Raw genomic sequence first — 25,093 nt, 5'->3', positions numbered from 1 at the left:
GGAATATTCCTACCACTGAAACTACCACTACTTCCGCGTATATTGTGTCTGTATGTATCGCTGTTACTGTTGCTATTACTACTATAATAACTACGTTACTACTATTACTACTACAACTTCATAACCGGTTAAGGAAATCTGTAAGATTAATCCACAGGTTTACAACCAACATTGTACCAATTACTTATGATAATACCCCCTAAAGATGAGGAAAATTATATATTCAAATTATTTAGATCAAAGTAATCAAAATACTGGTACAGTCAGTCGCCTGCTTTCAGAAAATCGCGTTCTATAAATCCATTCACTGCATTCACATTAGCCGAAAAACAGAACATTTAACATTTTAATCAAACTAGAGAACAGATACGGCCCTGATCATTTTGTAATCACTGACATATATTGGTCAATAAAATGCACGTACTAATTTAAATTTTCCACGATGTTAAGATTTTGTTAGATTTTAACACTAGTTCAGGTTTGTGACGAAGATATCAGACTTACTAATACGCTTCATGAAGTACCCGGAGTGTACGATATTACTGAGGATGGCGAGTGAATCCAATATAATACAGGACAAATTAAAATCGATATTACAGTAGATACTGACTCTCACTTTCCTAAATTTATGAGGAAATAGGTATTCAAACTAATTAATAAGTGTTGAACGTCATAATAATCATAACTAAAATCATTATTAGTCATAATCATTATCATTATGATGATTATTGTTATCATAATCACTATCATCAATATTATTAATATATTTATCACAAAGTTTCGATAATACTAACGATAATAATAATAATAATAATAATAATAATAATAATAATAATATAATAATGATAATGTTATCCTTAATATCCTTTAATTATGATAACGAATCATTGTCAACATTGCATCAGTGATTAAATAACAAGTCAGATTACCACTACTAACGAAAACCTTCAGTACTGCACTACTAGATCGATGCTACCATTATAACTACTACCATTATACTACCATACTATACTATGATAACTTACTACCATTATACTACCATACTATACTATGATAACTTACTACCATTACTACTTCCACCTGATACTTCTATTTCTGTAACTAACAAGAACAGTACCAAAACGACCATCAGTACGACCACGACAACCATCATCACCACTACTACTACTACTACCACTACTACTACCACTACTACTACCACTATTACTACCACTACCACTACCACTAATACTACCACTACTACTAGCAGCAGCAGCATCCTTAGGAACTAATAGCATGACCACGACCTACAGTGGCTCATCAGTACGACCACGACCGCTCCATGACCACAAACACCAGCACTACCACCACCATGATCATAGCTGCTCGGGCACCACCACCACCTGACGTGTCCCAGCCTCCCGTCCATCACTGGCATATAACAGTAATCAAGAGAACGACCAGTCAATAAAATATTTCGGGACCAATAGCCGATCATTGTGAAGTTATCAGAGCATCAAAGTATGGCGAGAGCAACAGAGTAATGCTACCCACCCAACTCCATTCATTCTTCACTCCTGACACCCTCACCTTACAGTATGCAAGGTGAATATTTCGCCAGGCATAAAACTTCGAAGATTTCGTACCCCCAGAGAAGGTTCTGTGTGGTGGGAAATGTGATAAAAAATGGTGATAAGAGGGAAGAAATCATGTACAAAGTACTAAGACAGGAGAAATATAAAGGTGCAAACTGATGGAGAGAGAGAGAGAGAGAGAGAGAGAGAGAAAGAAAAGGGATGGAATGATAAAATTCAAAGCCACAGAGATCGCTGTCATCAACAGTGATCATTGACAGAGACCGTATGTACTTGACCAGACCAATAGTGACCAGCACATGAAGAGAACAGACCCGTTACATGACATGATAAAGTGACACTCAAGTGGCACTGCATCAGCTTCCATCCCAAATGAATATAGATATATATACATCTATACATCAAGAGCTTAATTACAGTTTATATATATATATATATATATATATGAGTGTATACATTAAATCATATAGCCCAAGATCTCTTATCCTTGATCTTGCATTGTCAGAGCTGCGTGACAAACTGTAACAAGGGAATGATATCGATTCCTTAGGACTGAAAAGTTCTTCGAAAACACTGTCCTCCCGGTGATGCGCCTTCGCCTAAGGTGACTTATTACTCGCCGTTTAACCTCGAGCACGAGCAGTTCGGTGTTACCGGACTCCGCCTTCGTGTAACTACATCGCGAATGAGACGACTTAAGCGAGGTTGATTCATCCTCAGTGGATGAAAACGAGTACAATCTCCCAGTGTAACTCCATCCCTTAAAGGGGTCGATCATTCCCCTGCTGCTGACCGGAGTGAAACCTCAAATGTGAAGAAACCCCATGAAAAGGGTTCTGAGATTATATATCAAAGTACTATATATGCATACATATATAAAAGATTTAATAAAAGTGATCATTCATGCATTGTACAATACATATACACACGTGCCAACAATACATATTCTAAGTTGGATGCAGAGACAATTGTGCCACCGCCTGCGCTCACATGTACCCTAAAACTTCCATAAAACAGATATTTATTGGACCTCCGTGGTGCAGCGGTTTGTGTTCCTGACTGTAAAGCATTCACGGGCCGCCCAGGGTCAAGCGCATAGGTTCGAATCCTGGTTGCGGCAGTCGGTCCACAGTTAACCCAGCTGTTCATCCACCCTGAGGCGTTGGTCGATAAAATGGGTACCTATCGAAGGCTAGGATATATATACATATTATATATATATATATATATATATATATATATATATATATATATATATATATATGCCGGTGCCATTCAGCTAACGTAAAAACACACAGCACTTGCTGAGCAGTTAACACTATTGCTGAAATGTCGCTTCATATTAGCAAACACAAATTCGGATTATAGAAATCGTCTAAATCTTTATAAAAGAAATATTGAAAGATTAGTAAGATCATTTTTCTAACGAAATGACTTAGTATTTTTCTTAAGTTTCCTCCAAGTATACTCACTACTGTTACAGAATTCTCAACGGCTTCAGTGGTAAATATGTGGCAGAAGATTTACAACCGGGTCCCAACTCTCGCTCTGTTTCTATTAATTTCTAAACTTCTAATATCAGAATATATTTACAATTCTGGACGAAATGAAGAAGTAATAATCGTAATGCCAAAATACACTTAATTAATTATGATGATGTGATTATTACACGAAAGTGCACTTGGGAACTTATCGCGTTTCACTTCCCTGTAGACTCAGAGGAATATATATATATATATATATATATATATATATATATATATATATATATATATATATATATATATATATCAAATCTTTATAGTCATTTATTATTGCAGTGTTTGTAATGCAAACCACATCTTGTGTTGCGTTGTAAAAATCCCAGTGCTTGATACAGCAAGTGACCAAGAGAAAGAGAGAAAGAGAGAGGAGAGAGAGAGAGAGAGAGAGAGAGAGAGAGAGAGAGAGAGAGAGAGAGAGAGAGAGAGAGGGTAATAAATCCTAAATGAACTGTTATTCTCCATGATGAGCCACAACACACTTGGCAAGTATTACTTGATCAAATAAAAAGTAAAAGAACCGTTCGATAGCATGATGAAGAATCCGTACATTAACAGCGTCCGTGTTCGTAAGCTTGTGTGTCGTTAACCCCTTATCCATCACAGGCGTGACGTCAGCCATCCACAGGCCGTGACAACCCTTCAGCCTCGCTAACACAATAATATCTTCGTCGGCAGCAACACCGCCGTTCCGTTGTAGGTTTCGTATTAAAGCGCCGGAACTCCTCTTCTTTCACTTGATAAATAAACCCCATTCACCAAAATCCGTATTATATACGGTGCGTTCACATTATATTTAGAAAATATCATTTAAAACATTTCCTTTCCCATAAGACGTACAATAATTCACAGACAGCACTAAACTGTTTTTACGACGAGTGGAGGTTAGTTCTGAAGCACGTTACCGAGAGCGTCACCTGGTGGAGAGACTGTAGACAGTGCTAAGCACACTGGGGAAGAACCATTAGCTAGCAACTGCATGGCCAGAGAACCACTAGCTAGCAAAGGCATGGCACAGCGCCCGTGGCTAGCAAAGGCCTACCTAGGAAACCCTTGGCTAGTAAGGACATTGCTGCGAAGTCTACGTCTACCAAGAACAAGGCTAGAGTAGCATGGGGCGAGGTCTGAGAACATATAGCTAGCAAAGGGCATGACTGCAGAACTCATGGCTAACAAGAACATGGTCAGAGAACCCGCAACTAGCAAGAACACGGCCAGAGAACCCGCAACTAGCAAGGGTATGACCGCAGAATGGGTGGCCAGTAAAGGCGTCGGCAAGGAACCCACGGCTAACAGGGGCAAGGCCAGAGAACCCACATGGAGCAAGGGCAATGCCATCTTAGCCCAGATAATCCCAATAATAAACAACCATTTATTCAGGCGTCAGAGTGGGAAGTAACTTTTCAACGACCTCAAGCGGGATCGAAGCTTACGTTCCTGTGTAACGCATCTCCGTCGATATCGCAAGGTCCCAAGATGAGAAATCGGTATGCGTACCACAGTGGAAGGATCACACGGTTGTACGGGTGACGCAGTCATTGTTACCGGAATGGAACCGAATTAACGACCTGCTATTGGCGCCGCACACACCTAGCAGGGTCCCCGAAATCGAGGACGACGTTCTCTTCTTCGGGTAGTTCTCCGCACACTGAAAGCATCGAGGGTGTTGTTGGTAGTGTCGTCCAAGAACCACGTACGGGGACCTTGGGAGAGCGCAACCAGGATTTCACGGTCAGCCTTCATCTGTTATTATTCTGGTTGAGGGAGGGGCTGACTGGGTGGCTGTTGGGGTGCAGAGGGAGGGGTAGGGATGGAGGGAGGGAGGGATTGAGGGAGGGAGGGAGGGCGATGGAGTAGGGGGCAAGATATCGTTGCCACGTCTTACTGAGTTACACTTAAAATTCCATAAAAGTAGGAGTATTCTTCTCGAGGAATATAACTCCATCTAGATAACATATGAATTCTAATAAGATGGATTATGTCTGGACTGTTGATAGACACAGACAATATGCAATCCGACGTTAAAAAAAAATAATAATACACTGCTAGAACTCCTACGAGAGACAAAATTCACACAGCCATCCTTGGCCAGCCAGTGTTGGAGGATCCTCACACCGCTACCACTCCACCGACCACTCCGCCGCCCGCCACCGTCCAACACCACCGCCACCCCCTCCCTCACTACACTGATTCCTACGCCAAATCCTCAACATCAAAGACAACCCGGAATTAATTTTACATAAGTGTGTGAAACTGGACAAAATTTGTCACTACTCGCTCATAAAGAGCATACAAGTTCTTAAGAGACTGAAGGAAGGGGAATAATGTTTGGGTACGGAGGGGAGAGAGGAAGAGGTTATGTGAGGGGGTGGTGCAGTAGCCATTACATACGACCCCTACAGAAAGTGGTACACACCCCTGGTGGTAACGCGTGTTGCCTCGAGCACGGTACGAGATGTTTGGCTCCCGACCCCTGGGGGGTACCGATGGCCGGTATTAATTCTGTGACGGGACCGGATTTTCGCTTTTATGTTTCTTTTAATTATAAACAAGTGAAACAGTCCGCATTTTACTGCAACGAGTACTATAACATCAGTTAATTCCAGGTAATAATTACACTAATAAGCAGAATCCACGTCATTTTATAATACCCGTATATCATATATTCCTCACACGTAAGTGAGTTTTGGGCATTTCTGTAACACTTATCTTTAAGTAATTACTATCAATCATCATTTACATAATTTACCCAGGGAACACGTATATTTTTGTCATAATGTTTCTAGTAATTGCAGGAATTTGAGTGGCCGCTAATAGTATCATTATCAGTAAGCACAGTCTTTGCTATACATTGATAATACTACGAACCGCAAACGCTTTTTACCCAGCAGCAGTGATACGTTTCTGATGAACATCACCAAGAAATACACAGCCGAGTTTACGGACAGTGAGGAAAGCTTGTCTACAGGGACAGGGAAATTGACGTTGACGCTTTTCTTTTTAAAACACGTTATTAAATATGGCAAGGATAAAAATCATAATATACATGTGACAAACAGACTTCGTATTATTCACACGGAATAGAGAAAGACATGAACTAGGTGTCTAATGTTTGGGTTCTTAAATAAGACAATCTCTAACGGTTGAGGAATCATTAGTGTAACCAATGATGGTAAACAATTCACAAAGCATTGTTATCAAGTGATCTTGAAACAATGTGTGGTTAATTCCATTTCATATCACCAAATGAGAAAACCCGTTTCGGCTTGGCTAAGCAGCATCAATCTAAAACATTAATTCCTTAACGTCTTAGAAAATTCAGACCTGAAATTCTGTATAGATTAGGAAGTTTTAAAAGAGTACATTACAATCGTCATTCCATATTTTAAGATAGACAACCCATAACTATCCATCTTCCCCTACGGAATAACAGCGCGTCCCCCTCGTCCCCCCTACATCATGGCCGTAATTAATTTATTACAGACACACCACATGAACCCCAGATCACGTGTGCTGCAAGCGACCCAGTCCAGAGTTCTGTAGGTCGACCCGGACGGAGCGTGTGTGTGTGTGTGTGTGTGTGGAGGAAGCCAGCCAGCGGGCGAAATGTGAGGTGACGCTCCGCCCAGGTCTGCTGTGTCCAGTGCTTCAGATGACGACCCCACAGTAGGGTTTCCCACTCTCTCTCTCTCTCTCTCTCTCTCTCTCTCTCTCTCTCTCTCTCTCTCTCTCTCTCTCCACGTCGCCATTGAACCTACAAGGAAATTCATCTCACCGACACTACAGTACAGGATCGTACACAGCTCTTCGTCAAACTATACATATTGTAGGTACATATCCTACAAGCTTGCATGTGTGGCGCCATCATCGGCACCGCTACGTCATTAAAACACTCCTGAAGGTACGAAGGGCACTGAACACTTTCTCACCTGATCGCCTTTTCCCAGATCAGCGAGGTAGCGCCAGAAACTGACGAAGAAAGGCCGCACCCACTCACACATCCATTCTATATACAGATCCGTACCCAAAACCAGGCCCTACAGATTTTATCATAGTTTATCCCGGACTCTTCACATGCCCTGGTTTAGTCCACTCACAGCACGTCGACCCCTGTATACCACATCGTTCCATTTCACTCTATCCCGCGCGCGCCTTTCACCGTTCTGCATATTCAGTCCACAATCGCTTCACATCTTTTTTATTCCATCCTCCCGTCCATTTTGGTCTCCCCGTCCTCCTTGTTCCCTCAACTTCTGAAAAAATAATCTTGTCAACCTTTGTTCACTCATTCTCTCTATGTGTCCAAACCATTTTAACAAACCCTCTTCTACTCTCTCAACCACGCTCTTTACATTATATATATATATATATATATATATATATATATATATATATATATATATATATATATATATATATATATATATTAGCTAAATATTTCATATCACCAAAAAATATAAATTTCATAGAAACACAGAAACAAGGGGAGAAATACGAGTGTCGGTGTAGACAAGAGAGACAAGATACGCAGCACTATCTGCCGCCCAAGTCTTAAATAAACGCTTATATGACCCCACTCACGCATCGCGCTATCAAAATAGTAGACAATGTTGATAGAAAAAAAAAAACTTCTCCGACTATTCCGCGGAGCCTTATCTCTCTGTATACCGCCGGGAGTCTTGAGATTCGAAATAATTTGTCTTTCGACTCCTATCTAGTCATCATTCAACATGATGGAATTTCGAGCAAGAATTGTCACGAGAAATACACAAGTTGGCATCGTCCTCCGAACATCCTGAACATCTACTATAACAACATCTTTCCTGCACTACATCAAAGGCAGAGAGAGAGAGAGAGAGAGAGAGAGAGAGAGAGTTCCCGAAATATATTATTCTCACGTTACTGAGTCGCTGACCTCACCCTCGCCTGAGGCGACTTGGCTTGACCCGAGACCCCACCCACACTGACCTGACCCATCACTTGACCCGACACGACCCGCTTAACTCATTAACTCCCATACCCTCCACTGTCTTTGGTTTACCTCCATAATTTAGCGGGCGGGAGGCGTCAGCAGGCAAATGTGCATGAGCGATGGAGAACGAAATTATTCGGCCTTTAAATTGGATTAATCTGAGTGGTGGTGTATCGGTTGTCAGGACGGCGGGGGGCTGCTCCGACATGCCCCACACACACCGTAGCCCGGCATCCACGCTACCTACTCTCCTCCTCCACCATACGACATCACCACAACCGCCCGCCGGTCACAACACCAACAACTACTATTGCTTCCCACAGCTCCTTCTCTTCCTCGAGGTGGGAGCACCCCATCCCACGCTGGGAGACGTACCGCCCTCCTCCGTCTCAAAGTGGGGTCACTCTCTTGCTCTGGGGTGTCTCCTGTTATAAATACTAAAACGAGAACACGAGATACCTAGATCACACAGTCGTCAGCCAAACAGGCACAAACAAAAAATGCTTCAACTATTATCTAGAGGCTGCATTTCCTTGTATATGTGTCTTATCCGTTCACAAATACACGCTTAACAGTAAATCAAAAGTAGACGCATACGCACAACGGCTATTTACGCATACGACACAAGTAGAGAAGCACACAGTCAGTCACACACACACACACACACACACACACACACACACACACACACAGGAGTCACAGTGATCAGGGATCATCTCGCGTGGATGGAGGGGTCAACTATCTGACCTTAGTTGCTAAATCCACGTCACGTGTAAGATAAGACATACATCACCGCCATAATACCATAGAACATTCAGCTACTACCAGAGGTAGTGGGGGAGGGGTGGGTGAGGCCGTGGAATGACCAATACCCGTGACTGGCTAGGGAGGCCTGGCGAATCTTTAACAACAACCTGGGAGGAGAATTACGGAAAACACTGGTACATCACACAGACGTGGGACTGAATCGACCACGACTCACCATAGCGATACACGCATATCACGAACACGATCGTCAGTGGGGATACTACATTCACTGTATTTTGTATCCTGGCTCAAAGCTCGACGATGAGGAACTAACGAAGCGAAATTCTCGACGTTCGAACTGATTTACGGCAGGAGGAAAACCCACGAAGAAAAAAAAAAAACAATAATTGACATTCTCCGTCGCCAAGGAGGATGCAGTTACTAATCTTTTTTTTTTTCATACGGGGAAAAAGTAAATAATAAAACTGTTACCGTCGGCGATCAGTCCACCAGCGTTTCGTCCGCCAATATTCGTGAAGTTGCAGCGCGTCAAGACCTAATGTACCTAATTTGTTACGCCTCGCCACGACTCTTGTCACCAGAGAGACACTCTCCAGCGCCACCCACCCACCAACCACTCTACCCCCTACACACACAAACACACACACACATACATACAACATAAGAGCCGGCCGCTTTAAGAGGAAAACTAATCCGGTTATCGGGGTACTTATCCGGCATCATCCGTCTGGTGGATTGGTCGTTCTTGTTGATGTCGTTGTCTTCGTCCGTTGTTCTGTGGTCGAGTATGTGGGGGTTGTGGCGGAGTTCCTTCAGTCCTTGGCTCTACTTCAGGAGTGTTCCATCCTGTGGTATCTATTCTGGCTTCTTGATGTTTGGCACATTGATCACAAATGGGTTGGTTTTTTTTTTTACATTATCTATCATATTTTTTTTCATTCGTAATCATCACAATGAACACTTTATCATTCTGTATATCAAGAGGTAATGTTCACATTTTGAAATTCACTCAATATTTCTTTATCCAGAACTGTAGGGAAAAAAAAGGCCGCTGGAGTGGAGGAAGAAACAACTATGTAGCCTTCGTTAATTCCACACGCGATATAACCAGCCACTCTTTTAAGACAGCAATTGCAAGACGACATGATCTACATCTCTGTCGCTGTTGTGATCAACCACACCCATGGGAAAAGTGGAGGGGAAGAGGGGGGGGGGGCCTTTAGAACGCCCACGCCGCCCATGACCCTCGAGAGCGCCACCGCCCACTTCTACAAAGGATCCAATGGTCGGGAAAAGGCGCGGGCGTCGAGGGTGACCTGGGGCGTGGGCGTGGAGGGCGTGGCCGCACCTGCTTGGAGAAGACTGCGATGTCCTCGTTGAAGGACTCGGAGGAACAGACGTCGCCGCCCGCTACACCAGGTTCCCGCGGGGTGCACGTGGCCAACTCGCACTTCTCGAAGATCAACGCCAGCAGCGGGAACAACGGGTGCCTGCAAGAGGTGACAGTGAGTCAGTACACAACAGTGATGTAAGGGAGAGGGCACAGCATACGGGGGCGAGGGAAGACACAGCGTCAGTACACAGCAGTGGTACACAGGAAAGGGCACAGCATAAGCATGTGGTTGGGAGAGGGAAACAGCATCACTATACAGAGGGGGACAGACCACCACAGCAAATAGGTAAACAAATGACATAAAAATATCATATATGGAGGAGTAATACAAGGATCAGTGTAAAGAAATGATCTTTGAATAATTTTTCAGTTTACCATCCTACTGGAATATTGCTACCTTAAATCCTTAGAGATAAACTTTGCATTTTTTCATCTCAGGCCTTAAGAGTAAAGTTATCATATATATATATATATATATATATATATATATATATATATATATATATATAGAGAGAGAGAGAGAGAGAGAGAGAGAGAGAGAGAGAGAGAGACGCAGTTTGAACCTAACTATACATCCAGACACACGACAAGGCAAAGATATGCTCTCGTATCTGGGTGTTCAGTTCCCAGTTGAGGATGTTGCCCCTGAAGTAAACACGCCTCCCATAAAATGTACAGAACATCTTACGCCGGGCGATAAAGAGAATCGCATTAGCGCAACATCATAAATCTTGGATATAATGAACCTAGTTTACCCCCCCCCCCCCCCGCTTTCTGTCTGTAAAAAGCAAGCAAAGGTAAGAGGGGTTGTAATGGACAAAATAGCGTAAATCCCAAAATAGCCTTGCGCGGAGAGCCCCGTCATTCACTCCCCAACATCACCATTAAAAAGCAGAGATTTCTCCCTGCAGGCGATCCTCCCCCCAACACCCCCGCCCGTATCACTCCTGCGGGGTAATCCAATCTCTTAATCGACAGTCAAGGGCTTCACAGGCTTCACGCCCTTCTATGGCCTCCTCAGTATCAATCTCTGCTACTTCTTCCCGTTTCTGCTGCCTCACCAGCACCCTGAGGTACTTGTTGTATTCACAAGAAAGAAAAAAGATAATAAAAAAAAAAACACGGCTTTTCGGGTGTATATGGATTAACCTAGCTACTGTATCTTCCCCTGAGGTACGTGAGTTTATACTCTTTACCGTACGAAATTGAACAGATCTTGCTGAAGAATGATATCACCCACGATGCACCATCGTGGTCTTCCTACTTCCCAGATCTTCCTCTTATGAGAGTCAATAGCAAATCGAAGAAAGGCAGTACGAGTCTCCCCAGCGATGAAATAATTACGTTGGCTTCTAGTGGTTCCTCTTTTAATAACACCTGCAGCCTGGAGCCAGATCGTGTCACCAGCACTCACCAGCTGCACCGGAGGAGGGTAACGTAGAGAGCGAGGAGATGGGAGACACAGGAAAGAATATGGAATAATGAGGAAGAGTCGAATGCCGGGGTAAGTGATCAATGCGCGGTGGAAATGAGTATGATGAATATCAGTTTTAATGCGAGGGAAAATGATGATGATGAATAGTTTTATAAAGCGGTAAAATGAATATGATCAGCATCAGTATTAATACGAAAGAACATTTGGAATAACACTTAGAAAAACACATCACAGAAACATCTGTCACTCATAATTGTCAAAAGATGAGTGGACGAGAGCAACACCTACTGAAGTAGGCACACGGCAGTTTTTCTTACCAAACGATCAATCCTGAGCAAAAACTATTTCTTAACGATAACCTATAAGACAGAGCAAGTCGGCGCTGACTATGAAAATCCTGCGTCTCACGTGATTTCTAAGGTCATGGTTTTTATGTCTCGCTTAATTAAATACAAAACTGTCAAGGGAGAAAAAAATATGAGACGTTTCAGTCGACATTCACAAGCCGTCAAAGAGAGACTCTAGAAAAACATGTTGGTGACAGGCAGGAGACGGGTGGGACAGGAGAGAGAGACAGACAGACTCAGGCCTCCCGAAATAATGCTTGACGGGGGTCTACATCCCTATCTGGGGCTTGATAACCTCCTCTAGGATAGGCCCTGCGGAAGGACAGGTATATAAGAGGGAAGGCGGGGGTGTGAGATGAGTAATAAACACGAACGTAAATCAACTAGAAGGGAGAATAACAAATACGTCCTGGCAACTGCGACCGATGACGTCAAAGTATTTATGTCCACCACATTTATTATGATTGTAAATATTCCCTGTGCGTGATTTAGCCAATCCCTATTCCTTATCAACTGTCAGCACGGGGTAATGTAAAACCTCCGAGTGTAGTGGTTGAGTAAAATTCCACAAAAATGCTCCTAAATTGTAATAATTCTCTAAACCTGTCATTTCACTTGAATCTTTTATAATGTTTTGTTCGGTTTAACGTACCTTACCCGCCTTCCTAACATCTTCGTGTACCATCCTTCCCTTAACCGTCTCCTTGTCACAAGGCAACCTGCTCCCCCTCACAACCCATCCACCCGCCCCGTCCGTCTCCAGCATGTCACTGTACCCTCTACCTGCCCACCACATCATCATCCTGGACTCTCTCTCCATCTTCTTACCCTAACTGTCTCCCCAAGTTGCGACTGACGGTGAAGTGGACGGCCGCTCCCATCTACTGGCCCAGTTGACAGTCAACGGAGGGTCAGTTAAGAGACCGTCAACACCAGGGAACACGGAGTTAACACCCTGGACGACGGGCTCAGTTAATGACCCTGTGTTGAGGTTATTGCTGGTTGTTAAAACAGGTGAGTTACCCTGCACATTGCTCCCTCACAGGGGTTTACCACGGGATAGTGTGGAGGTAGAGACACCGGTGATATACGGAGGAGCAGTGTAGTGAAGATGGAGGTGTTGGTAGTGGTGGTGAGATGGGGGACACTAGGCACTGTTAGAGACAGGTGTCGGCATTTTAGGGATAAAGGAAGATTAAACTTATGAGGAGAGAGAGAGAGAGAGAGAGAGAGAGAGAGAGAGAGAGAGAGAGAGAGAGAGAGCTTCTCTTGATAAAGGAGATTGGTGTTAAAGGAAGGTGAGGGAGAAACTGTTCGTGAGAGGGAGTGAAGGTGAGATTGTCGGAAAGGGAGGGTGAAGTTGGCACTGGTAACGTAGCAGAGCACAGTGAAGGTGTCACTGTTGCTGTAGTAAGGGAGGGTAAAGATGGCACTGTTGGCGAGGGAGGGAAAATGGCACTTTCGGTAAGGGAGAGTGAAGGTAGCTACGTAGCCTGTTGGTGGTGAGGGAGGATGAAGATGGTGCTGTCGGCGAGGGGGGGAGATGACAGTGTGTGAGGGGAAGAGGTTGTGTGTAAGGTTAAAGTTGCACAACAGAGCAATGCAGTAGCGGATATGGACAGCAGGACATGGAGTAGTAGCAACAGCCGACAAAAACACGAGGAATGGCCGGTCCGTGCCCTCCCAAACGCTCATGTTTTTCCCTCATTAGCACTGTTTTTATATCGTCTCATTGCGCTTCAAGTAGAGCCATAAATGAGGGCTGAATATCCAACCTTTGCCTCACGTCACTACCCAGTTTTCCCCTCTCGCATGTCAAATAGCACTCCACGAACCATTACATGTAAAACATTAGTCACCTCATGTTACACAGACCTGCACCACATACCAAAAACACATCCACAATACACACTCCTCGGCCACACTAGTTACACCTTAGAGCCATAATACAAGCATAACAACATTGCCTCTTCACTTGTACATTGCTGTACGCACCTCCATCCCTGATACAGAGTCATCCTCGCTCCCATGCGTTCTACCTAAAGCATCCGAGCATTTGCCTTTAATACTTTGAAGTTGTTTCTGAAAGTAGTCAAAAACCTCCAGCAGTTGGTATGGTTGTGGAATCCATCGTTCCTCCTCCTAGCCAACTAGACCAGCCTCCCTTCTCTCCTAGTATGCGCACTTCGCCTGTTTGTTATTGCAGCCATCCCTCCCTCCCTATATTATCGTGTTATCCCTTCCCACCGTGGGCCGCCGAACCTGGCGTGTTCTCCGCACTCAGTCTCTTCCCCAAATTACCTCCAGTCCATATTCGGGAAACTCTGACCAGCGGTGACTTATGCCTCCGCTTGCCAGGAGGAGAGGCCGGGCTGAGACCAAGCGGTGAAGTAGGGGTAAGGAGAAGGTAAAGGGTAAGGGAGGAGAAGCGGAAGGAAGAATAGCGAGGGGGAAAGAGAGAGAGAGAACAAGCGGAGATATTATGACAGAGATGCGAATAAATGACGACTTTAGGGGGAGACAAAACCTGATGACTTGTGAGACAGCCGGAAGCAGAGGGAGGAATGTAAATGGGGCTAATACAACGTAATGATTAACATAAATAACACTTCTGAAGATTATAGGAATAATTGAGTCTAGTGGTTAATAAAAATGCTAATAAAAGCATATTAAGACGATAATAATTAGGTGGAAATACTCTCAGGAAACATAAAGCAAATATAGCCATTACAAAGAGAGTACATGAAATGGTAAAAATTAGTCAGGCAAATCATAAAAACTGGAGGTGGGAGATAAAGATAATAGATATGAGAAATAAGAGCACCACACAGCAGGGATGATCTTTATGACATCTGGCGGAGAGAGGACGGAACTTGTAGTCTGTAAAATGGGTGAATATAAATGACACGAGAATTAAGAGAGAGAGAGAGAGAGAGAGAGAGAGAGAGAGAGAGAGAGAGAGAGAGAGAGAGAGAGAGAGAGAGGATAGCATCCAGCCGAGGGGAACAGATGAAATTGAAATTAACAAATACAGTGAGCGTTGAAATTACAAATATCCCCAGGGAGCTTAAGGGATAATTCAGAAAGTGAGGTTAACACACGTAGTCCTTCCATATGTTACAGGAGCTGGAGCTGGTAGGGTGAAGATATTGTGAAACAGTAAAAGAGTGGTGTGGGATGGTAAAGCATGACAGAAGAAAAGGACAAAAATTCGGGAAAATTCACCTCATCACTTCTTCACTTACGAGAAAACTACCAAAATTACCAATATTTCATCATTGCTAACAACAATACGAAGGTGAAATCCGATAACAAGATCGTACACATATACCTGTATATCAATTAACTATACATATAACCCAACCTAACACCGCTAAACATACCTCACCATAACCTCACAAACTGAACTAAACTCCACCATAAACCATGCAACATCAACGTGACAATAACTGCTCAACAACCAAATCATTCTGTCTGTATTTCTACAGTGCTAAACAACCACAATCATAACCCGACAAAGCTAACCAAATTATACTAAGATTTTGAAGCTGTAACCAACCCACATTACAATCTCTCACTGAAAACCAAGAGAAAAAAAAAAAATACCATAACAACGTACAATTATAACAACGACACTCCATAATATTACTGCAAAACAAATCACTTTATCCCTACACTGCTACAAAACAAATATCTGTATTAATAAACCATTACCTTACTGCGGTACATTCCCACTACGTTAATCAAACTGTACAGTAATTCAATGGCGACCTACACTGTATTCCTTACGCTATATTCCTATCACGAAGCCCAGACCGTCAAGACATTTCTAAATCCAATAACAGGAACGTATTGGTAGTAAATCTCATAAAAAATAAAGAAAAACAAATAACTGCTACACAATCCCGTCCTATAATTCTGATACCATAAAATAACAATACCATAATGATATATTACACTCCTATAATACTGATCGCATACTATAATTCTACAATAGTAAAATACCTTACAACAATCATACAATGCCAAATACCATATTAATATAATCCTACAATACCATATTACAATACCAAATACCGTAAAATAATCCTAGCTACCATTTCATATTCTTACTATAACCCCACAATGTCAAAATACCATACAATAACAATACTATACATCAATCCTAAAGTGCCAAAATATACTATAATTTTACAGTACGAAAATACCACACAACAAAACTACAATACCAAAATACGATATCATAATCCTACGATACCAAAACGTTGTTAGTCTTAAACTACGATAGGACCATACTAAAATCTTACAATGTTCAAATACCATATGTTAATCCGACAATCCTATAATAATGTATCATACTGTAACCCTAAAATACCATAATCCCAGAGTACAATTCTACAATCCAAAATACTTACTATAATCCTATAATACCAAAATATCACAATAATTCTATGACATCGAAACACTATACTATAATCCTACAATACCTTAATACCACAGTAGAATCCTACACCATAAAATATAACACAGTAATCCCACAATATCAGTGAGGCAATACGTTATTTAACTCAATATCACAGACCATTATTTCCACTGTAATCGCTACATAAAATCAGTAACAGAGAAAGATTTCTGATACGTGTACATGACGCTGTAGGAAATCTAGCAACAGCAAGGAAAAAAGATGAAGAAAAAAGAAATTGTCAACGTTAAAAACGCTCCTCTTCCATGAGAGAATAAGAAGGAATAACTTCCACATGAAAACAGAGCCCTAACACAGACAAATCCTTCCTGAATAGAAGTGCGTCGCGGGAGTACAACCCCAGCAGGAGATCCTTAGAACGTAAGTCCAAAGTAGGAGCAGGAATCCCATTATGTACGTAACAGGGACGCCCAGCAGGATGGAGGTCCCCACGGAAGGATATCCCAACAGGGAGTCTCGTCTCCTAAGCAGAAGAGTCCCTAAAAAAGAAAAGACATCCCAGCAAGAAGCCTTTCCCTAAGCAGAAAAGTCCCGGTAGGAGTTCCCAAGGAGATATATCCGAGCGAGGTGCTTTTCCCTAAGCAGTAAAGTCCCCAATCTGAGCGCCCCCTGTTCCTGTCCCCTGAAGCCTACAGACTCATCCCGGTCGGTAGCTCGACAAACACTAAACCTGGAATATTTATGCAGAGCCCTGGTGCGTCGAGCGATAATCCAGAGCCTTCCGGAATCTATGGATTTAACACGCCGGGAATTGCACTTGAAGAATCCATTTATCATGGGCTATAAATAAAGGAGAATAACCCACCAGGACGGGTACAACAATGCCTGGTAAGAAGCCGGTCCCTTCACCCCAGGAATAATTAGCACAATACAGAACAAGAGTTTGGCGACCTGTTAACTACAACAAGATGGTTCCATGTCCAGAGAATATATATGACCGATGTACAAAAACAAATATTTATGCCCACACAAATTTTCCCCAGGAGCATCAGGGACACAGTGGTGGAAGGGACGACTCCAACACTACCCCAGCACACATCCACCGGTGAATATTCCACTTCGCCCCTGACTTTAGCTGCCTTTAGGAACTCACTGTCACCTTAACCTGACTCCCCACACAATAATATATTTATGGACCTTACTCTAGCGGGCCACACCTGATAGCACGATTTCCAGAGTGCATCTTACATCAAGGCCGTAGACGAAGCATTCGTGGAAGGTGAGGGCATAAGTCCAAGCCGTGTGTCACGAGCCGCGAACACACACTCTAACTGAACCACGTCATTGACACCTGCCATACACCTCCTCCTGACTGATCACTCGACACATAGAACAAACTGAAACCCAAGTACCATCATAGACTTATGTTTCCAGAACAAGACAAATACAGGTGATATACAACTCTATCTGCAATCATACACTAAGATGCTCTGCACAGGCTGACTGAGCTGTTTGCGACGTTGGTGCGGTGTGCAGCGGAGCGCAGCCCTCATGCTGGCTGGCTGCAGTGATCACCCCAACTCCATCTATATAAATATCCCTACAGCAAGCCTCTCCATCACACTACTAGTAATTTTCCTCTTATGATTTATTCCAGCCACCTACATGCAACTTACGGTGTGTTATATACTAAAAGAAGTATAGATAAAACTGCCAAAAATTATATACTATTTACAGAGATAAGATTTTTATAGAATTTTTCTAGTAACCGCAGTCATATTTTCTTCCTCCATCATAACACTAACATTCACAACATTTCGAGCATTTTGATGTCTCGGTCAACGACGTGAGGAAAAAATAATATATATAAGTTGACAAATATTTTAATCCCCAGAATTCACGAAATTATTCTTAACGCTATTATTATTAAGACAAGAATTTCAATTATTTCTTTCGAGCGACGGAACTGTAATCCAGGGAGGCCAACTCACCGCGCGGCGTCGACCACAGCCATCCTACTCCACAATCACGGACGCAATCATCAAATCACACTCGAATCTCAAGAATTACAGTCGGCGCACTCAACTCCTGCTATCTTATCGCAAACGTCACACACCAACCTAACGAACAACATGTAAAAGAAGAAAGGGACTTCTTTATTCCTCCTCCAAAATATCTCCATTATGAGAGACCTCAGTATAGGTCTTCAGTCTGGATTTAAAGCTGTAAACACGATTCCTTGGCCTGATAGCCGCCTATAAAGAAGATAACAGCGACGCACCGCTAGTATAATATTGATAACGACGCCCGCTAACCTACACTACCACCACCACTACCTACTCCGCGCATACCTACCTCCTCCCTCTCTCAGCTTCTATATTACGAAAAGACACTCCAATTTTTCCGTATTGAAATGCTGGCGAATGTGCTAGACACATATACATAATAAGTGTATATATAAAAAAGACGTATTATATGGTACTCAGGTTAGCGTCACAAGGAGTCAAATATGACGATATTTGACCGGTGAAACCAAAGGCTCGCCACGCACAACCTGTGTTCATTATTTCAAACTATTCTTCAGCACAACTACCCAGCGGCTTTCGCTCGTACCTGGAGCAATCTTAAGTTAAACCAAGAAAGTAAACGGCGAAGAAATGAGACTAAAGAGCGTTGAATGACGGCGCGGCTCCGGGCTACCAGCGGGCGTCTTCAGCTTCTTATCTGAGATTTTACCCATGACGCGAGAGCGATCTGTCATGTTTTTGGTATTTAACTTGAAAAGATGTGTTATGAATGCGTACTATTAGAGGAAGACGCAGGAGGTTCGAAGAGCGGAATAATCATGTTTTATTTCCGTGCTATGAATTACCTCGATGTATGAACTAGCGAAGAAGATTAAGTATACAGATATACACTGTTAGAACACGGGTATTATCTGTGATGTGTATTGATGTATACTAAAAACGAGGATTGTCTATTTTTCTCTCTAATTTTTTCCTTAGCTTCATGAGCAAACCTGAACTCTACGCAGTTTTCCTGTACACTTCTCAAGAACAGTTTTATTCATAATTTCTATGCAATGCATATTTAAATTTCTCGAATACCAGAATTTAAAACATCCTCTTTGCTGGCCATATTCATGTTCTCTCCTCCTCATTTATTGTGATTCTAGTTCCCATTTTCTCTTTTAATCACTGAAAGTGTCGGAAGAATTATTACAGGTAAACAAAAGCCATTTAATCCGACTTCGACTATTCTGGCAGTGGACTCTCTTGTTGGCATGAAGACGGGAGAGAAATTTTCATCGTATAATAGAGAGTCCATTTAACGTTATGGAACCACACTGTCACTATACGCTAACATCAGCATCATCAATGACAATATCTTCTGCATCAATATCTTCAGTACTCTCACTATCATCTTCAGTGACGTCACCTCATTATCATTTACCTTCTCACATCACCCTCACCATCATCATTACCTCCTCAAACCAGTGTCAACACTGTCACTCTTCCTTAGACGAATACCGCCACTGTCACCACCCACTACACCATCATCATCCCTCACTACGCACCCTAGATTAACATCACGAGTCACCTCAATGAGCCAACATCAACACACTCATATCCCCGTCATTAACCATGAACATCACCTAGGTCACTGCCCTTCTTAATAACTTCACAACATCACTAACAACTATTCCCAAGAACGTACTTAACTCCATTATCATTACACAATGTCCAGGATTAAATCTATGACGACTAGCTCAAAATTTTTCATATATTTCTTCAGAACATTATTTTCCGAACATACAAAAGTTATTGTTCTCTACGACTTGTATCACTGCCTACATAACTATTTGTAAACATTTGTTATGAGTTCGGCTTGATATACATCCGTTAAAAAAGCTGTATAAGAATTACAGTTGTTAAGATTAGATATTATTCATAGTACTGAAATCAACGAATGATGCAGTGGAATCAATATCTTGTTTATTTTACATATTTTATAATCCTATGCACGAATGACGTGTTCTCAAGTTAAGGGAATAACCTTAGATTTAAGTGTTTAACTTTAGGTATCTTGTTCGAACCCTTGGGGAGCTAATACAATAAATAAGCTTGGGAAGGGCACATTACTTAACGTGAGTATGACATTACGCAAAGGCAGTGCCCACAACTGTATAAGACTTAATAGGAGAAATATACAACATTTAGATATTCAAACCACATTAAGTGGTTGCATAATATTTAATTCAGATGATAAGCAGAAAACTACAATCAAATAACTACATAATCTTCGATTTTTCTAAGAACGAAAAATGGTGTAATACATTGATCCAAGTCCATTCAAGGCATGACCTTTTGTGTACAGGTAGATAAAACACCTCTATGTACGCAATAAACAATAGCTTCCTTTTAGATGTATTCAATCCATTCGAAATTTTTTTTTTATATGCGAAATCCTAATCGTGTCCAGACTTTACTGCTCAGGCGAGAAGACGCAGGTAGGCGTGTGGGAGGGAGCTGGGCGTGCGGGCGTGGGCGATGAAAGGGAGAGAAGGTGGTGAGGCGGCGGATAGCGGTGTAGCGGCGCTGGTGGGCCGCCGCTCCGGGTTACCTGCTCTCCGTCACCCGTACGCCCACCCACTTCACCACGCAACACACACCTGCCTCCAGCTCTTCTGCTGTCTACAGAAGGTCTTGTAGACAGCAGGAGAGCGAAGGTATGTGCGGAGAGGGAGGGAGGGAGAGAAAGACAGCAGGAGAAAGTGAGAGACAGCATACTAACAGAAACTGGGAGGAGGTTACTTACCCATATATAAGGTCTTTGTCGCGTTTATGAACGTCGGGCACAGATCCCATCACGTGGTTCGCCGCTACATGGTTAGAGGCTTGTGTGTGGGCGTACATGGCCGCGTTGTGGGCGGCACCGCCCACATGGTTCATGTGGCTCATGAGAGACGGTTGTAATGCCGCTGCCGCCGCCGCGCTGCGGTGCGGGTCACCGTACATGTTGGTCACGGCATCCATCCCTGCGCCGCCGCCACCGTAGTGCCCCAGCCCGTCGTCGTACTGTGGGAGAACCACGTTAACTACAACACTCCACACACACACGCATCTCTCTTTTTCCTCTGCACTTTTGTATTCACTATACAACACTGGCTGGTAACGGGCGGAGAGGCCGCCTGGCTGACCGAGAGGACACTGCCGCACACACTGGCTGCCGCCGCCCACTGCCGCCCACAGACCGACTAGTGGTCAACATGAGAACAGTGGGGCGGCGGGGCACAACTTACCCTGGCAGGCTGAGCCATGTCACCCTAGAGTACTGTGCTTGCTTCACTCCGTACACCACTACAATGTCGCGCCGCAAGAGTCACTACACGCCCACCCGCGCACCGCACTGCACCCTCTAGTACCGCGCCGTACCTGCACCGCGCGTCAACACGTCAATCGACATGAGGCGACTGAGAGCGGAGCGGCGTGCGTGTCCGCCTGTCACTGGACCCCAACTGCTGTCAATCACGCCGCCCGCCGCCACAAATGAATGAGCTGTCACGAGCACCGCCCCGGGGCCCTGCGCACTCCTTTGAGGGGCGGGGCTACGCAGTGCGTCACGCCCTCGCCCCGCCCTTCGGCCAATCACGCTCCGCCCAAGGCCCGCCCCAAGCCAATAAGCACCTCCTCCTGCATTCCGGGTTCACATGTGAGTTGCTCTTGACGAACCCAAATATAGATTTGATACTTTTTGTGACCGAATTATTATGGATATTTTCGTTAGATAAGCAGTGCATTATTAACAATCAGCAACGTCTGTGCCGGCATACACTCCCGCGTGTGAAGAAGGCCAGGAAACGCAGACCCCACGCAATGCCAGGCGGTCTTGCAACGCCCTGCTCAGCTCTTAGGTGGTGGGCGAGCATCCCCGAGCACAGTGGCCAGTGGGGACACTCCTGCGGCCGGGTGTGAGATGACCATCGCCGCACAAACTCCACCACCACTGACGTGTCACCTCAACCACTGGCACTTACCTTAAACTCTAACCTATAACCCCGCCCAGCTGCACTACTCAAACACGCCCACGACACCGAGAGCTACTAACCTAGCGCCACACCTACGCCGAGGAAGAACCAAAGCCGCTGAACACACACACACACACACATACACACACACTTTATCAACTACCTCAGTCACCACCCACAACAATAACAAACACTAACCCCGCCTACCTCCACCACAACAACACACCACCAACACTTTCCACAACAGCAGACTAAACCCCAACTACACACACACACACACACACAGAACAACAACCTCAAACCCCGCCCACAGTTCCCTAAAACACCGACCTTTTGCTATCCCTTCAAGAGACGACTAAAAGGAGGCGGTTCCTGGGAGTGGGCTCGTGCATCAGAGGGATCCCTGGCCCCTCACCCACAAAAACAGTAACAACATCTAACCACCAGCCACGTCTGCACCTCCCACTGAACAAGAGACGATGGCTTTGTAACTGCAACATGTGATTTTTTTGTTTGAGTCTCCGAGGTGAATATATATCTCCCATGTATCCCTGAAGATCGTAGCTTCGTATTGGTTGCTCAAGTAACTCTTCAAAGTATATAGAGTATTGCAACTGATGAGGCGAAAGTTAGTTTATAAAAAGTGTTGAATAGTGCATGGATGTAAGGCTTTTGATTAAGGGGTTTGTTGGCACTACACTACTCAATCAGACAATGGTCATCCGATGAATGGGATTTGAAGGACAACTAGCAAAATGGATGTTGAATAACGCGAACAAAAGTACAACTTTTAGGTACGTATGATCATGACGCATTGACACTGTACGAGTCTCTTGGTACACTCGAGGGCGACGAGCTGCTCTGAGGACGAGCAGGACAAGTTACCTTCTCACACTCGAGCTGCGGTTGCCTCTTGTCCCTCCCAGTAGTGCTCCTCCACACGCCCCAGACTACCACGCCACACTCTCCACCTCGTCATTTTCCTTTTATTGATCCTGCTGGACTTTTTATAATCTTTCCCCATTCACTTCAGTCCGTCCTCGCGCTCCCCTACTTCTTCCCCCTTCACACCCCCACTCCTCCCCCCGTACATATTTACATCTTTTATTCATGTCAGTTCCTGTTTCCTCTTCCATTAAATACGAATTAATTCTTTCTCACTGTCTATCACAGCTTTCTCACTGTCTATCACAGCTTTCTCAGCCTTTCCAGTCTTTCGTCAGTTACCCCCTGTCTTTCCCCGGGTCTCCCAATTATCCTTCCCTTTGGTGCGTGTCGTGTCTTTCCTTGGCTACTTTCGTATCTTTACGAACTTTGATAAAAAGTAGTAATTAAGTGTCGTAAATTCAGAAACTTTTATCCATATGACAATGAACATTAAAAGGGTTCCTAACAAAGTTCTTCATTCTGTATTTCAAAATATCTTATAATATATATTTCTTTAAGGTTCATAACGCCAACATCAGCCTAAATATGAAAACAAAATTGATCTCTTTTTATCATTACCCTCGCAATCATGAATTGTGTCATTGCATCATCTCTGAAATTTACCTTGAAAATTAACTGAATTCCCTCGTCCACACTGAAGATTTCAGGGAGTTTCCTTCACATCAAAAGAGTAGAGCATTTGAGTGCAACACTACGTTATTGTTCGGTAATCCATAACGTTTTCAAAGTAAGTTTTCAAAAGTTTTCTCCCTGACGAAAATTGTAATTGCCTTGACCCCCTCCCTCCCTTACCATTCCCTGTTATTTTCTCTGTGCAAACATATCCATAATATTGGTATCAAATCATCCATCAAATCCTCTTGAAATTTTTCGCAGCGTGAGAGTCTGTTGTCTGTACCACCTTAAGTTTTAGGTATGAAGTCTTATTTCAGTGTTCTGTCCCTCCGTTAATCAAGAAAACTGTGTTTTCATCATGTGAGATTTCTTACTTTCCTTTTCTGTGTAATTTCACTGTTGATGATTTCACATTTCAGATTGTACTTGTTTTTCTTATTATTGTTCTGCTCATAAATGTATATGAATGGATCTATTATGAATTTTGCGCCATACTGAGTCTTGGTTCCACCTATGAATTTTTTTGATATCTTGACCTAAAATTGTCTCCTTTTTCATGAAGCTTTTATTTCTGTGACCTTTTAATACCACCTTCATCTTAATCTCTCCTCTTCATATACTTGTTCCAATCTTGGGGTTATCTCTCACTCACTGTATTCTAAATAACATATTTTTGCATTTTTTGTGACTGTATTGATATATATATATATATATATATATATATATATATATATATATATATATATATATATATATATATATATATATATATATATAAATATATATATATATATATATATATATATATATATATATATATATATATATATATATATATATATATATATATATAATCTATTTCTATCCACTTATTATTACTTATATGACTTCGCATTCTGTATTTTTAGAACATTTATGCTTCAGGTCAAACACACATAACTCTAGTCCTATGTCTTATCATAGTTTCTGTTGCTTTTCTTACATATTCCGACTTTCATTTATCAATTTTTCACTCATTCTCGATTTCATTTCTATTTATCAACTTTGCA

General features: G+C 43.0%; 1 protein-coding gene across 19 annotated transcripts in view; it reads right to left on the bottom strand.

Moving 5' to 3' along the window:
- Nucleotides 1-22,582, bottom strand: part of hth (Meis homeobox homothorax) — a 576,382-nt gene extending 553,800 nt beyond the window's left edge. For 5 of the 19 annotated variants that reach the window (XM_071677160.1, XM_071677169.1, XM_071677175.1 and 2 more), the window contains exons 1-3: nucleotides 21,756-22,572; nucleotides 21,272-21,531; nucleotides 10,204-10,345 (exon numbers count right to left, since the gene is read on the bottom strand). In XM_071677160.1, coding sequence (XP_071533261.1) covers nucleotides 10,204-10,345; nucleotides 21,272-21,531; nucleotides 21,756-21,773 — 420 coding nt within the window. In that variant the 5' untranslated portion in view covers nucleotides 21,774-22,572. Of the gene's footprint in view, nucleotides 1-10,203; nucleotides 10,346-21,271; nucleotides 21,532-21,755 lie in introns of all 19 variants that reach the window. The other 14 variants (XM_071677164.1, XM_071677173.1, XM_071677174.1 and 11 more) reach the window with 11 other exon arrangements.
- Between the last annotated feature and the right edge of the window lie 2,511 nt (nucleotides 22,583-25,093).

Source organism: Panulirus ornatus, chromosome 24, assembly GCF_036320965.1.
Source record: "Panulirus ornatus isolate Po-2019 chromosome 24, ASM3632096v1, whole genome shotgun sequence".
Lineage (NCBI taxonomy): Eukaryota > Metazoa > Arthropoda > Malacostraca > Decapoda > Palinuridae > Panulirus > Panulirus ornatus.
The sequence above is the reverse complement of the archived record's forward strand: the minus strand, read 5'-3'. Positions and strand labels throughout refer to the sequence as shown.